The sequence below is a fragment of the Callorhinchus milii genome, unplaced genomic scaffold (assembly GCF_018977255.1).
Source record: "Callorhinchus milii isolate IMCB2004 unplaced genomic scaffold, IMCB_Cmil_1.0 Scaffold31, whole genome shotgun sequence".
NCBI lineage: Eukaryota > Metazoa > Chordata > Chondrichthyes > Chimaeriformes > Callorhinchidae > Callorhinchus > Callorhinchus milii.
In genome coordinates this window covers 4,016,843-4,032,165 of record NW_024704772.1, presented here as the reverse complement: position 1 = coordinate 4,032,165, position 15,323 = coordinate 4,016,843, and the positions used below count along the sequence as shown (strand labels likewise).

The following is a 15,323-nucleotide window of genomic DNA, read 5'->3' as shown; positions in this document are numbered from 1 at the left end:
GTGATGGGGCGGCTGCCATGGCCTCCTATTTGTCCCTCGTCCCCTCTGCCCCACGGTGCCCGTGCCTTGAACCACTGCACCCCCAAACTCTGTCACTCCCCCAATCCCTCTGCCTCACCCTCCCTCTCGCCACCTTCAATTCCCACCTAAAGACCATCCTTCTTGACCGTGCTTACGGTCACCTCACCCCTTCCCTCTCCCCACCCTCCCTTGGCTTTGGGTCAGACTCTGGGTCTCTTCCCTGCTTGAAGCGCGTTGTGTTGTTGTTGAATGATGGGGTGAGGTGGAGGGGGGGGAAGGGATTGATGTGGGGTGAGGGGTGGGGGGAGTGATGAGGCGAGTCAGGCCGGGAGAGTGATGATGGGGGTCTAACACGACTTCCCCCCCAACCCCCTTTGCCGCCAGCAGGGAACAAATCTGCCAAAGATGAGGCGCGTGGCTGTGCAGCTGGTGAATGTTCTCCTGGTGTTGGCGTCTCACGTGGATTCCACGCTCGCCCTGTTCAGGAACCCCACCCTCAACATCGCCGTCATTTTCGGGGGCACCTCCTGCGAGATGGACCTCAAGGATGTGGTCAACAGGGATGACTTCCGGCACCTCCCCATCGACCCCAACGTGGTGCAGGTCACGGTCAATGAGACGGACCCCAAGAGCATCATCACCCGCGTCTGCGACCTCATGTCCGGGATGAAGATCCATGGGGTGGTCTTTGGGGACGACGCAGACCACGAGGCAATTGCCCAGATCTTGGACTTCATCTCAGCCCAGACCATGATCCCAATCCTTGGTATCCATGGCGGCTCCTCCATGATCATGGCTGATAAGGTACAGACATCATTGCGGTCTCAAGCAAGCCCGGGGTAACGGGCATCGAGCCAGAGGCTGCTATCTCTATCCCTCTTTTATTATAATAATATTAATAATCCTTGCATTTGATACAGCGCCTTATCATGTCTTCGAAACGTCTCAAAGTGCTTCACAGGTGTAGTGACTGTGTGTTTTGTGGGCAAATCGCGGCAGCCAATTGTGCCCAGCGACGTCCCCACAAACAGCTGTGGATCGAGCGACCAAATTATTATTATTGTAATTTTTGTTTGGAGGGATTATTATCCCCGGAAAAGTGATCCACCAATCGGCTAACAAGCGAGTTCCTACAGACTGCTGGTAAACAGAGGCGTGTGTGTGTGTGTGTGTGTGTGTGTGTGTGTGTGGAGTCACCCTCAACCCTCACAGCGCTGTCCTTGACCGGTTCAGATTGTACCTCTCACACCACCTGCACTTCATCTCCTCAAATGGTTTCTCCTCCAGCCCCCGCACCGTCTCGTGTGGGTTCCTCAGGGCTCTGTGCTTGGTCCCCTCCTCTTCAACATCTATGTACTCCCTCTTGGTGACATCAACTGCAGACATGGGGTCAACTTCAATGGGGTATGTGGATGACACCCAACTCTACCTCTCTGTCTCCACCCTCGACTCCCAACTCCTTCCTCCACAGGCTGTGGATCATAAGAACATATAAGAGCATAAGAATTAGGAGCAGGAGGAGGCCATTCGGCCCCTCGAGCCTGTGCCCCGCCATTCGATAAGATCATGGCTGATCTTCAGACCTAACTCTAATTACCTGCCCTCTCCCCATATCCCCCAATCCCTCTATTTTTGAAAAAAAATCTCTCAGTCTCAGCCTTGAAGATGTTCAAGAACTGACATCTACAGCCTTCTGGGGGAGTGAATTCCATAAATTCACTGCCCTCTGAGTGAAGAAATCTTTCCTCAACTCTGTTCTAAAAGACTGACCCTTAATTTTAAGACTGTGACCCCCGGCCATCCAGAATCTGCAGCCCGTGTCCTCTCCCGCACCGGCTCCGTGACCCTATCACCCCCATCCTCGCCCGACTCCACTGGGTTCCCATCACACAGATCCTGGTCCTCACCTTCAAAGCCCTCCAGAGTCTTGCTCCCCCCCGACCTCTGCAACCTCTTAACCCCTTACCAACCTACCCTCTCCCTCCGCTCAGCAGGCTCCCTCCTGCTTACATCCCCGCCTCTCTCACCCCACCATTGGCGGGTAGGCCTTCAGTCACTCTGCCCCCACCCTCTGGCAACGCCATCCCGCAGTCCCTCTGCCCTCACCCGCCCCTTGCCACGTTCAAGACTCATCTCAAGACCCTCCTCTTTGACCGTGGTTTCGATCTCCCTTCTTCCCCCACCTGCCCTCCACCCCTCCCCGGGAATCGATCCGCGGTCCTCTCGCTTGCGAGACGAGGCCTCTAACCACTGAGCTACAGCACTTTTCGTCCCAGTTCTGGTGGAGTCACCGAGCTCAGAGTATCGCTCACGCAGTCTGATCTGACGCTCCGACACAGCGCTGGGAGGAGCACTGGATTGCGGGAGGTGGAGTCCTTCGGATGAGACAATCAACCGAGTTCCCATAAAATACACAGTGACGTTACAGTGAATCCTGCGAAGCCCTTTGAGACGTCTCCTGACGTGATGATGATTATTATATAAGCAGTGAGAACTCCAACCGGAGTGGCTCGGATTCCGTCGCCTGTATCCCGAGCAACCAGTGGCCTTAGCAACCACGCAGCAGTTGCCTAGCGATGGATGGTGGAGCGGAGCCAATGTGGGGAGTTGCGTATGTGCCCCCCAAAGCATCACATCGCATGTTAATAATAATAATAATAATAATAATACGAAGCCTTGCATTTGATGCAGCGCCTGATCACGTCGTTGAGACGTCTCAATGCGTTCGCCCACAAAGTATACAGTCAATTCACTTTACACTGTATTCTGCGAAGAGGTTTGAGACGTCTCAAATGCAACGATTATTAATATTATGGATCCACACTCCCACCAGCCCCTCATTGCCAGGCTCCGCCAGTCCCTGTGTCTCCCCATTGCTGTACTCCATCGAATCAGTGGCCCATAAAACAGACAGTCACTACACTGTGCAGCAAAAAAAACTCTGTGAGGCACTCCTGACATGAAAGGAGCTGGATCACACACAAGGAATATTCACAATAAATGTCACGGTAATAATAAAGGATCGAAAGAGAATAAAGAGGAGATAGCGAGTGATCGCTGCAGCCCGTGAATTCTCCCGCGACCCTATCACCCCCATTCCCAACCCCCATCCCGGCTCCACTGGCTTCCCGTCACACAGAGGATACAGTTCAATCTCCTGACCCCCCCATCATTGGCGGTCATGTGTTTATCCACTGCGCCCCCTAAACTCTGGGACTTCCTGCTCTACCCCTCAGCCTAACTTTATCTATCTTTAATAATGATAATCCTTGCATTTGATACAGCATCTCAAAGCGCTTCACGTAAGGTGTAGTGACTGTGTATTTTGTGGGCCATAAAGATAAAATTTAGATAATGAAGGGGTCAAGGGTTTCGCCTCTGAGTCAGAAGGTTAGGGGTTTGAGCCCCCACAGCGGGACTTGGAATCACAGAGTCTAAGCTGACGCTCCAACCTGCGCTGGGGGGAGGTGTTGTATTGTCGGAGGCGCCGTCCTTCAGATGAGACATTAAACCGATGTCCCGTCTACAAAATGCACAGTCACTACACCAGGTGTAAAGCTCGAGGACGTGATGGAAGCCTTTAAGTCTGATTGTTAGCTGAGTTTGATTCCCTTCAGGGAGAAATGTTGGCAAGTTTCCTTACTCCACACACACGCCCGTTTACCCCAGTAGTAAGTAGGAACCCGGTTGTTAATCGCTTGGTGGGATGGCTTTTCCGGGGTAATAATCCCTTCTAAAAAATAATAATAATAATAAATCAGTCACTTCAATCCACGCCTGTTTGTGGGAACGCTGCTGGGGGCAATTGGCTGCGTATACGTGTTGAGAGATGAGATCGGACGGGCCAAAGAGATTTTGTTGTCCAGACTGACCTTGAGGTCTTGTGGAACGTCATGTTACAGCTGTGTTTTGTTTATCAGACCCTCTGCTTAAGCCACGAGTAACATTTGCTTTCAGAGCCCTGGACGCTTTCCGTAGCATTCAGGCATTATTCCGGTATCCTGGCTGACACATCAAATCGCTTCGTAGCTGTTTGCGGGCACGTCGCTGTGCACAAACTGGCTGCCGGGCTTTGCCTGCAAAACACACAGTCACTACACTGGTAGGGCGCTTTGAGATGTCCCCAGGAGCATGGGAGAGGATGGGAGAAAGGTTGAGAGAGAGTGTGAACTGGAGAAAGGGAGAGAGAGAGAGGGAGAAAGTCGGATATATAATAATAATCATAATTGCATTTGTCACAGCGCCTTATCATGTCTTCGAGACCTCTCAAAGCACTTCACAGCATACACTGTAAAGTGAATTTATTTTGTGGGCGAAATATAGAGAGGGAATAGGAGAGGGAGAGAGTGGGGGAGAGAGTAAGGGAGTGGGGGAGAGAGGGAGCGAGTGAGAGAGTGAGAGGGAGAAAAGGAGAAAGTGAGAGAGAGAGTGGGAGAGAGAGCAGGAGAGAGTGAGAGAGAGTGTGAGAGTGTGTGGGAGAGAGAGAGGGGGAGAGAAAGAGGGAGTGGGAGAGAGAGAGGGAGAGAGTGAGAGGGAGTGGGAGAAAGGGGGAGCGAGTGGGAGAGAGAGAGAAAAAGAGAGGGAGAGAGTGATAGCGAATGGGAGAGAGTGAGTGGGCGAGAGCAAGGAGAGAGAGTGAGAGCGTTTGGGAGAGAGAGAGAGAGAGAGAGAGTGTGGGAGAGAGAGAGAGAGAGGGAGTGAGAGCAGGGAATGGGTTAAGCGAGTGGATTTGCACTCAGCAGTGTGGGGGGGGGGTGGGGGGGGGGGAGATGATGGCAAAGTACTATTATTGTGCAGCCTCTTTGTTTCCGAGTACAAAATAATTATACTCGGGTCCTGTTCCCCGCTGCATTGAAGGACTCAAATTAATGGTTGGTGGAATTCCTGTGTTTGCCTGTCAGCTCTGCACTGCTGCTCACAGTAGTTGGGAATACGCCCGCTCATTAACCCTTTGTACTATCGATTCTTTTTTTTCGGTCAGCCTGGGTGGGGGGAGAGAGAGTGAGAGAGAGAGAGAGAGAGAGTGAGAGGGAGGGAAAGAGAGAGAGAGAGAGAGAGAGTGAGAGGGAGGGAAAGGGGGAGAGAGAGAGAGAGCGTGAGAGAGTGTGGGAGAGAGATAGTGTGTGGGAGAGAATGAGAGAGTGTGGGAGAGAGAAGGGGAGAGAGTGAGTGGGAGAGAGAGAGAGCGAGTGTGGGAGAGAGATAGTGTGTGGGAGAGAATGAGAGAGTGTGGGAGAGAGAAGGGGAGAGAGTGAGTGGGAGAGAGAGAGTGTGGGAGAGAGAAGGGGAGAGAGTGAGTGGGAGAGAGAGGGAGAGAGTGGGGGAGAGAGGGAGAGTTTGGGAGAAAGTGTGGGAGAGCGGAGACAGAGAGAGTGTGTGGGAGAGAGAGAGTGCGTGTGTGGGAGGGAGAGAGAGAGAGGGAGTGAGAGAGAGAGAGAGGGAGAGAAACCCATCACTGTGCTTAAGAGTCAGTAACCCAGACTGAGATTTCCATTGATACAGTTGGGTAGTGCTCTCTCTCTCTCTCCTCGGGGGTGGGGTGGGGTGGGGGGGGGTCGATGGGGGTATTTTCCCCGTTGTGAAAGGTGCTTTATGAATACAACTTGTTGCTCTTACTAACGGGGAGGGGGGTCCGAGCTGGACAAGCAGCAGGAATGCTTGGCCACTCATGGACATTAGCTGGTGATACTCAATGCACACTCTGGACTCCCCTCCCCATAAGCCTTGGCTCTCACCAACCTGCGCCTAATACGCTCCGGAATTAGGTAAGCAAGGTGCGTCCCTCCAGGGAGAGAGAGAGAGGGGGGGAGAGAGAGAGGGGAATTATCAGCTGGGTTTGGAGACTGTACTGGCTTTACAGCGTGTCATACCCCGGCTGACCCAGAAAACCCCCCCAACACGAAACGCCTTTTGTGTGGAACAAGGCAGCCTCGCAGCGTGTCGGCTTTTGCGAGTGATTTTGTAGCTTCCCATCGAGCGGTCAAAGGAGTTGCGGAGCCTGTGTTTGTGGTGACATCTTAGCGCTTCCCTGAGAAGCTGCATGTCACCCGCTGAGGCCTTCAATCCCTCTCGCTGCAGGATCGCTGTCTGATTTGCCTTTGATCAGTTCCGCTACACTTCACCACAGAGAGAGGTAGCGAGAGAGAGAGAGAGAGAGCATTGTGAGAGACACTGTCAAAAAATAGAAGCAACAAACCCTCCATTACATACCTTCACATCATAGAGTACTGTAGCGCAGTGGTTAGAGCACAAGCGAGAGGACCGAGAATAAATAATAATCATAATAATAATCATCGCGTTTGACCCGGCGCTTTATCACGTCTTCGAGACATCTCAAAGCCCTTCACAACATACACTGTAGAGTCCTGTAGCTCAGTGGTTAGAGCACACGCTGTGCAAGTGAGAGATCTGGGTTCAATTCTAGGCAGAGGGTGAAACCTTGGGCAAGTTTCCTTACTCCACACACCTAATAATAATCCCTCCAAAACAAAACAATAATAAATTGGTCATTTTCAATTCATGATTCATGTGGGACATTGCTGTGCGCAATTGGCTGCTGCGTTCGCCCACAAATATACTTTACAGTATATTTTACAATTCACTTTACAGTATATTCTGTGAAGCACTTTGGGACGTCTGGAAGACATGAAAAGCGCTGTATCAAATGCAAGGATTATTATTATAGTGACTGTATTTTGCGGGCGAAACGCGGCAGCCAATTGCACCCAGTGACGGCCCCAAAGTGACCAAATTGTTATTTTTTTTTTGTCTTGAGGGATTATAGAAACGTAGGAACAGGAGGAGGCCATTCAGCCCCCTCCAGCCTGTTCCGCCATTCTGTGAGATCATGGCTGTTCTGTACCTCAAGTCCAACTGCCCCGTATCCTTAACACCCTGACCCTGATCTTTGTGTGAAAAGCTACCTCTTAATTTCACTCCTAATTGCCGTGGCTTCTGCGAAACATTGTGAGACATCAGGAAGCTTTGCAGGAGAGGTCTTGCCTCTGAGCGTCAGCCTGGACTGTCAGTGAGAGTATGAGGGACTGAGCCCGACTGAGACTTGGAGGTGACGACTGGAGCCCAGAGAGAGAGAGTGAGAGAGAGCGCGAGCTTGAGAGACAACGTCAGACAGAAACGTAAGAGGGAAAGATAGAGAGAGTCACTGGTGAGAAAGACAGAGAGAGAGAGAGAGAGAGCGCGTGAGTGACTGAGCACAGCTGAGAACAGGCAGAGAGTGCAGACTCTCGGTCTAGTCTTGTTCCTGCTGTTGCTCGCAAACGCAGGGAGTCGGAAGTTAAGTCAGTGATTTGGGGAACTCTCGCTGGCAAAAAGCGATGCTCGCAATTAGCCGAAGTTGCGATGCGAGCTGTGACCATGCCACACCTCCTCCTCCCCGGGGTGTAACTAACGTTGCTTAAACGATTTCCGACCGCGCTCAGCCGCCCAGAGATCACCACCAGCGCACCCCTCTGCCTCTCTCCGCAAGGCAACAGCTTCCATTTACACGGCGCCTTTCGTGCCCGGAGAGGACGTCTCAAAGAGTTTTCCCTCTGCACCAACAATGGCGGCCCTGATTTCTTTTTCTAACCCGTCCCCGCACTCAAAGAAAATGCTAACCAGATTCCCTGCATCCCATGGAATTCCCAGAGAAAGATTGTCGGGAATGAATAAGTACTCTCTCTCTCTCTCTGGACCCACCCGGCTCACCTAATTCCAGAGAGTATTAGGTGCAGGTTGGCGAGAGCCAAGGCTTGTGTGGGAGTGAGAGGGTGAGCCCAGAGTGTGCGCTGGGGGGCAACTGCTGGGACCTAACCTGCTAAACCCACACACAGCTTGGTCATTGAGAGAGAGAGAGGAGAGAGAGAGAGTGCTTTCCCGCCGCTTGTCCAAACCTTCAGCCTCACCCATCTTCAGATCGGGTCTGAAGACTTTCCTTTTCGACCGCGCTCGTTCTCCCTTGGCACGGCGGAGGCTCTGCCATTGTTAAGCGCCCCGAGACGCCTGCACCACGTGAGGGGCGCTGTGTAATTGCACTGTTTGTTGAGAGGATGAGGTTTGAAAGATGGCGAGGGAGGGAGATCGGCTGAAAGCCTGCAGATCAGGCAGGGAATGTGAAGCACACACACACGCGCTCCCCCCCGCCCTCTCTCATTCCTCTCTCTCTCTCTCTCTCCCCACTTCTCCAACTGTCCCCCTCTGTCTCCGTCTCTATCCAACCTCTCTCTCTTTTTCCCCTCCCTGTTTGTCTCTTCCCCCCCCACCTCTCTCCCCCTCCCTCTGTCTTCCCTTTCTGTCTTTCCACCATTTCTCTGTCATCTTCGCTTCTCTCTCTCTCTCGATGTCTCCACCTGTCTCCCACTCTCACTCTCTCTGTTTTCCTGTCTCTCTCTTTCTCTCTCATTCAGTTTCTCCTCTCTCTCTTCTCTCTCCCACACGCTGTTCTTATCTCCTCACATATTAAGCGTAACACATCTCCTCATTTGTCCACAAAACATACAGTCACTGTGCATTACAGTGAATCCTGGGAAGCGCTTTGAGATGTCCTCCTGAGGTGAGAGGCGTTGAATCAAATGAACTCAATTGGAGACCTGTAGCCTAGTGGTTAGAGCCCTCGCCTCGCAAGTAAGACATCTTCGAGACGTGATAAGGCGCTGTATCAAATGCAAGGATTAATATTATTATAATAACTGGACGGATTATTGGCAGATTATAACACCTCCTGGTTATCCCCTCACCCCAGAGAGAATATCGTTTAACACTGCACATCACCAACTCTAACAGCGACGCTGCTAAATACAGCATTTATCCAGGCGTTGCCATGACGACCCTATTGTGAGCGAGAGATGAAGAGAATGAGATACGAGAGCAGAGGGAATCTATCGTTGAAGGCTCCCACCCTCTGCGCCCACACACACGCACACACACACACATGCACACACACGCGCGCGCTCTGCATCTGTTTCCCTTCACAACAGAATTACAACCCCCCCCCCCCCACACTCACTCACTCACTCCTTCCATCGTGATATCAGGCGCTGTGTAAACGTAAACTGTTGCTTCCTTGTGAAGAGAGAGAGAAGAGCGTTGGTAGTGCATTAATATCAGACTATATAGAGGTTCTCACTGTTAATATCAGACTATATAGAGGTTCTCTCTGTTAATATCAGACTATATAGAGGTTCTCACTGTTAATATCAGACTATATAGACATTCTCACTGTTAATATGAGACTATATAGAGGTTCTCACTGTTAATATCAGACTATATAGAGGTTCTCTCTGTTAATATCAGACTTATTTAAAGGTTCACTGTTTATATAGAGGTTCTCACTGTTAATATCAGACTATATAGAGTTCTCACTGTTAATATCAGACTATATAGAGGTCTCACTGTTAATATCAGACTATATAGAGGAATATATAGAGGTTCTCACTGTTAATATCAGACTATATAGAGGTTCACTGTTAATATCAGACTATATTTCACTGTTAATATCAGACTATATAGAGGTTCTCACTGTTAATATCAGACTATATAGAGGTTAATATCAGACTATATAGAGGTTCTCACTGTTAATATCAGACTATATAGAGGTTCTCACTGTTAATATCAGACTATATAGAGTTCTCACTGTTAATATCAGACTATATAGAGGTTCTCACTGTTAATATCAGACTATAAAGAGGTTCTCACTGTTAATATCAGACTATATAGAGGTTCTCACTGTTAATATCAGACTATATAGAGGTTCTCACTGTTAATATCAGACTATATAGAGGTTCTCACTGTTAATATCAGACTATATAGAGGTGTCACTGTTAATATCAGACTATATAGAGGTTCTCACTGTTAATATCAGACTATATAGAGGTGTCACTGTTAATATCAGACTATATAGAGGTTCTCACTGTTAATATCAGACTATATAGAGGTTCTCACTGTTAATATCAGACTATATAGAGGTTCTCACTGTTAATATCAGACTATATAGAGGTGTCACTGTTAATATCAGACTATTATAGAGGTGTCACTCTTAATATCAGACTATATAGAGGTTCTCACTGTTAATATCAGACTATATAGAGGTTCTCACTGTTAATATCAGACTATATAGAAGTTCTCACTGTTAATATCAGACTATATAGAGGTTCTCACTGTTAATATCAGACTATTATAGAGGTTCTCACTGTTAAAATCAGACTATTATATAGAGGATCTCTCTGTTAATATCAGACTATATAGAGGTTCTCATTGTTAATATCAAACTATTATATAGAGGTTTTCACTTTTATTATCAGACTATATAGAGGTTCTCACTGTTAATATCAGACTATATAGAGGTATCACTGTTAATATTAGACTATACAGAGGTTCTCACTGTTAATATCAGACTATATAGAGGTTCTCGCTGTTAACATCCGACTATTATATAGAGAATCTCTCTGTTAATATCAGACTACATAGAGGTGTCACTGTTAATATCAGACTATATTGAGGTGTTCACTGCTAAGCCAAGATTCCTTACACGCCTGTTTACCCAGCAGTAAGTTTCCAGTTGTTAGTCGATTGGATGACCGCTTTCTGTGGGTTAATAATCCCTCTCCCTCCAAACAATTAAAATATGAAATAATATTAATCTGGTTGCTTATTCCCCTGCTGTTTGTGGGGACGTCGCTGGCCGCAATTGGCTGTCATGTTTCCTCCACAAAAACACAGTCAATTCACTTTATAGTATATCCTGTAAAGCACTTTGAGACGTCTCGATAAGGCGCTTTATCAAATTCAAGGATTATTATTATTATTATGTCTTGTGAAGCACTTTGAGACATCTCAAAGACGTGATAAGGCGCTGTATCAAATGCAAGGATTATTATTATTGTTATTATTATTATTATTCTCCTCTCCATAGGACGACTCCTCGATGTTCTTCCAGTTTGGGCCCAGCATCGAGCAACAGGCTTCGGTCATGTTGAACATCATGGAGGAGTACGATTGGTACATCTTCTCCATCGTCACCAGCTATTTCCCGGGATACCAGGAGTTCATCAATAAGATCCGCAGCACCATAGACAATAGCTTTGTGGGGTGGGAGATGGAGGAGGTCATGTCCTTGGACATATCCGTAGGCGAGGGCGACTCCAAGATCCAGAACCAACTCAAACGGTTGCAGAGCCCTGTTATTCTCCTGTACTGTTCCAAGGACGAGGCCAGCTATATATTCGACGTGGCTGAGTCGGTGGGCCTCACCGGCTACGGTTACATCTGGATTGTGCCCAGCACCGTGACAGGCAACACCGATATTATCCTGCCGGAGTTTCCCACCGGCCTCATCTCCGTCTCCTACGACGAGTGGGACTATGGGCTGTCCGCTCGCATGCGGGACGGCATCGCCATCATCACCACGGCCGCCTCCACCATGTTGGCCGAACGCAGGGAGATCCTGGAGCCACACAGTAGCTGCTTTAGCGTGCAGGAGAGAAGGTCGCATCAGTCAAACACACTGCACAGGTAAGAGAAGGGGAAGCTATCCCTCCCAGCTATTTGGCTTGTTTTACTGTGGAGCTGTTTATGGTGGTGGTTGGGCAGTCGGCCCAAACTTGACGTTGAAGCCGCTTTGTCTTCAAACCTCATAGGCCTCAGACACCAAGGTTGGGCTGGAGATATTTTGGCCTTGGAGGTGGTAATTGGAACGCAGTGTAGTGAGCCCCACACAACTTTCCTTCCCCTGTGGTTTTGGTTTCCTGTGTGGCATCAAATTGACCCCAACTTTCTCCCCTCTCTTTCCCCTCTCACTCTCTCTCCCTTGGTATTCTCAGGCAACAACCTCTCAGTGTTGTTTGGTGAATTCTCAGTTGGTTTGGAAGGGGGATTCAGCCGTTTGGCGATTGGAATTGAGCCACGTTTTGATGTTATCTCTTTGGATGGATCTTTTTTGCAATGTCTCTCGAGTTGGAATGCCTTGGTTGTCGGTCCTCTCCTTGTCTTGGGTCCTTTGCGTTTGAGTTGTATATCCGCTGTGTTGCGTTGTGGTGAAGTTTTGGTGGTGATGGGGGTGGGAGGAGGCACTGATATTCTGGTGAGAGGGTGAGTTTGGGACCAGAGCAGAGAGGAGGCTTTATTCTTGTAGCCATCCAACCTCACCTTCTGTTGAGATATTGCAGGCCTAGTTGGACTGACCTAGTTGCCTAGTCACTATGCTTCAAAGTGTGTGTGAAGATCTTTGAGACACAGAACAGGGGCCAATATTCAGTTGACGTCAATACCTGAAATAACTCAGTCTATGTATGCCTTACCAGTGAAGAAAAGACACTCCCTTAGGATCTGCGAAAGAGGCCAGGGTATTCTGTGAAAGAGCATTCAGGTTCTGAAAAGATTCGATGAAGGATGGACAGTTTCCACTTGTTGGTGAGTCTCTCCAATCAGCTCTCCATCCCCGTAAATCATACAATCATGCAGCACAGCAGGAGGCCACTCGGACTATCGTGTCTGTGCCGCTTTTTGAAGAGCTTCCAATTCAACCCCACTCCCCCGCTTTCTCCCCACAGCCCTGCAACCTTTTCCTCCCCCAGAATTATCTACTTCTCTCTTAAAATTTGTTATCAAACCGGCTTCCACCAGCCTTTCAGGCAATGCATTCCAGATCCCAACAACTCGCTGTGTAAAAAAAAATTCTCCTCCCCTCCCCTCTGTTTCTTTTAATAACTATTTTAAATGGTGTCCTCGGGTTACCAAATCACCCACCAGTGGGAATAGTTTCTCCTTGTTCACCCTATCGAATCCCCTCATCATTGTGGAAACTTCTATTAAGTCTCCTCTTAACCTTCTCTGCTCCAAGGAGAATAATCCCGGCTTCTCTGGCTCTCCTGATAACTGAAGACCCTCATTCCTTGTACAATCCTGGGAAATCTCTTTGCACCCTCTCTAATGCCTTGACATCCTTCCTAGTATCCCGTATGCTTTTTTAACAGCTTTATCTACCTGTCCTGCTACCCTTAAAGATTTACTTATAAGAACCCCCAGGTCTCTCTGTTCCTTCACCCACTTTAAGATTATACCATCATCTTATATTGTCTCTCCTCATTCTTCCTCCCCAAATGCATCACTTCACATTTCTCCACATTAAACTCCATCCGCCCCGTGTCTGCCCACGTTACCAGTCTGTCTGTGTCCGTTTGCAGTCGGTTACTATCCTCCTCACTGTTTACTACTTTTCCAGCTCAGTATCATCTGCAAATGTGGAAATTGTATTCCCTAAACCCAAGTCCAGTCATTTATATAGATCACAAACAGCAGTGGCCCCAATACCGACCCCTGGGGTTCACCACTGCACTTCCCTCAGGTCAGAAAATAAACCGTTCACCACCGCTCTCTGCTCTCTGTCTCCCAGTCAGTTCTGTATCCGCTGCTACTGTCCCTTTAATACCGGGGGCTTCGATTTTGCTGACAAGTCTCTTATGTGGCACTTTATCAAAAGCCATTTGAAAATCCATATAAACTACATCACCTGCACTGCCTTCACCCGCCCTCTCCGTTACTTCATCAAAAACTCTATCAGGTTTGTTACACATGATTTGCCTTTAACAAACCCATCTTGGCTGTCCTTTATTAACCCATATTTTTCTAAGTGAAAATGTATTTTATCTCAGATTATAGTTTCTGACGTTTCCCCACTGCTGACGTTGGGCTGACTGGCCTGCAGTTCCTGGATTTATCTTTCTGCCCCTTTTTGTACAGGGGAGTAACATTTGTAACCCTCCAGTCCTCTGGCACCACCCCAGTGTCCAAAGAGGATTGAAAGATTGTGGCACAGAGCCTCCGTTATTTCCACCCTTACTTCCCTCAGTAACCTAGAATCCATCCCGTCCGGACTGGGTGACTTATCTGCCAACAACCTCTTTAGTACCTCCTCTCGGTTTATTCTTATCTTATCCAATCTCTCTCCCCTCTCCTCCGATACTGTGGCATTGGCTGCATCCTCTTCTGTTGTGAAGACAGATGCAAAGTACTCATTCAGTACGTCAGCCTATGCCTTCACAAGAAGATTTCCTCTTTGCTCATAAAATACTTTAGGTTTCACTTTTATGTTACCCGCTAATCTTTTCTCATGCAATCTCTTTGCCCCTCTTATTTCCTTTTTCAGTTCTCTTCTGTACTTTCTATATTCTATTTGATTCTCTTCTGTATTTTGGACCTGACATTTATCATAAACCTCCTTTTTCTGTTTCATTTGAATCCCAAATACCTTATTCATCCAGGGAGGTTTGGATGCTCTATATTTCCCATTTGTGGGAATGTATTTACTCTGTCCCCGAACTATCTCCTCCTTGAAGGCTTCCCATTGCTCGTTGGCTGTTTTCTTTCCAGTCCACCTTGACGAGGTCCCTTTTTAACTCATTGAAATTAGCCTCTTCCAGTTGAGTATCTTCACCTTTGATTGTTCCTTGTCCCTGTCCATAAGTACTCTAAACCTAATGATGTTGGGGATCACTGTCGTCCAGATGCTCTCATACTGAAACTTGCTCCACATGCACCACATCATTCCCCAGAACTAGATCCAGCACTGCTTCCTTCCTCGTTGGGCTGGAAAATACTGATCCAGAAAGTTATCCTGCACACATTTCAAGAATCCTTCCCCTCCTTGCCCTTTACACTGTTATTTTGCCAGTAGTCTATTAGGATAATTGGATCCTCTAGCACATTGTCTTTCCAGGGCCGTAACCGTGTCTTTAATCAATATTCCCACCCCACACCTACTTTTTTTCCTTCCCTATCCCTCCTGAATACACTGTAGCCAGGAATATTCAGCTCCCAGTCCTGCTCTTGTTTGGGCCATGTTTCCATTATATTATTCATTATATTATACATTATAACCCCATGTGGCATCTGGAGCCTGCAGCTCACCCAATCTTAGTTGCTATACTTCGTGCATTTACGCACATGCACTACATGACCGACTGAATCTGCTCGGAGTCCTGTAGCTCAGTGGTTAGAGCACTCGCTTTGCTGAGTTCAATCCCCGGCAGAGGGCGAAAACCTCGGGCAAGTTTCCTTACTCCACACAGAGCCTAATAATAATCCCTCCAAAACCAAAAACAATAATAAATTGGTCATTTTCAATCTACGACTGTTTGTGGGACATTGCTGTGCGCAATTGGCTGCCGCGTTCGCCCACAAAAACACAGTCAATTCACTTTACAGTGTATTCTGTGAAGCGCTTTGGGACGTCCTCCCGACGTGAAAAGCGCTATATCAAATGCAAGGATTATTATTATTATTATTATTTCTCCTCCGTCTAATCCCTC

The 15,323-nt window shown here is 48.2% G+C and overlaps 1 protein-coding gene across 1 annotated transcript; it reads left to right on the top strand.

The window, feature by feature from the left end:
* Nucleotides 1-426: 426 nt before the first annotated feature.
* Nucleotides 427-11,533, top strand: LOC103171802 (glutamate receptor ionotropic, NMDA 2B-like). Its single transcript, XM_042344953.1, has 2 exons — nt 427-825; nt 10,931-11,533. The coding sequence occupies exons 1-2, from the start codon at nt 427-429 to the stop codon at nt 11,531-11,533; spliced, it is 1,002 nt and encodes a 333-aa protein (XP_042200887.1).
* The last annotated feature ends 3,790 nt before the right edge of the window (nt 11,534-15,323 follow it).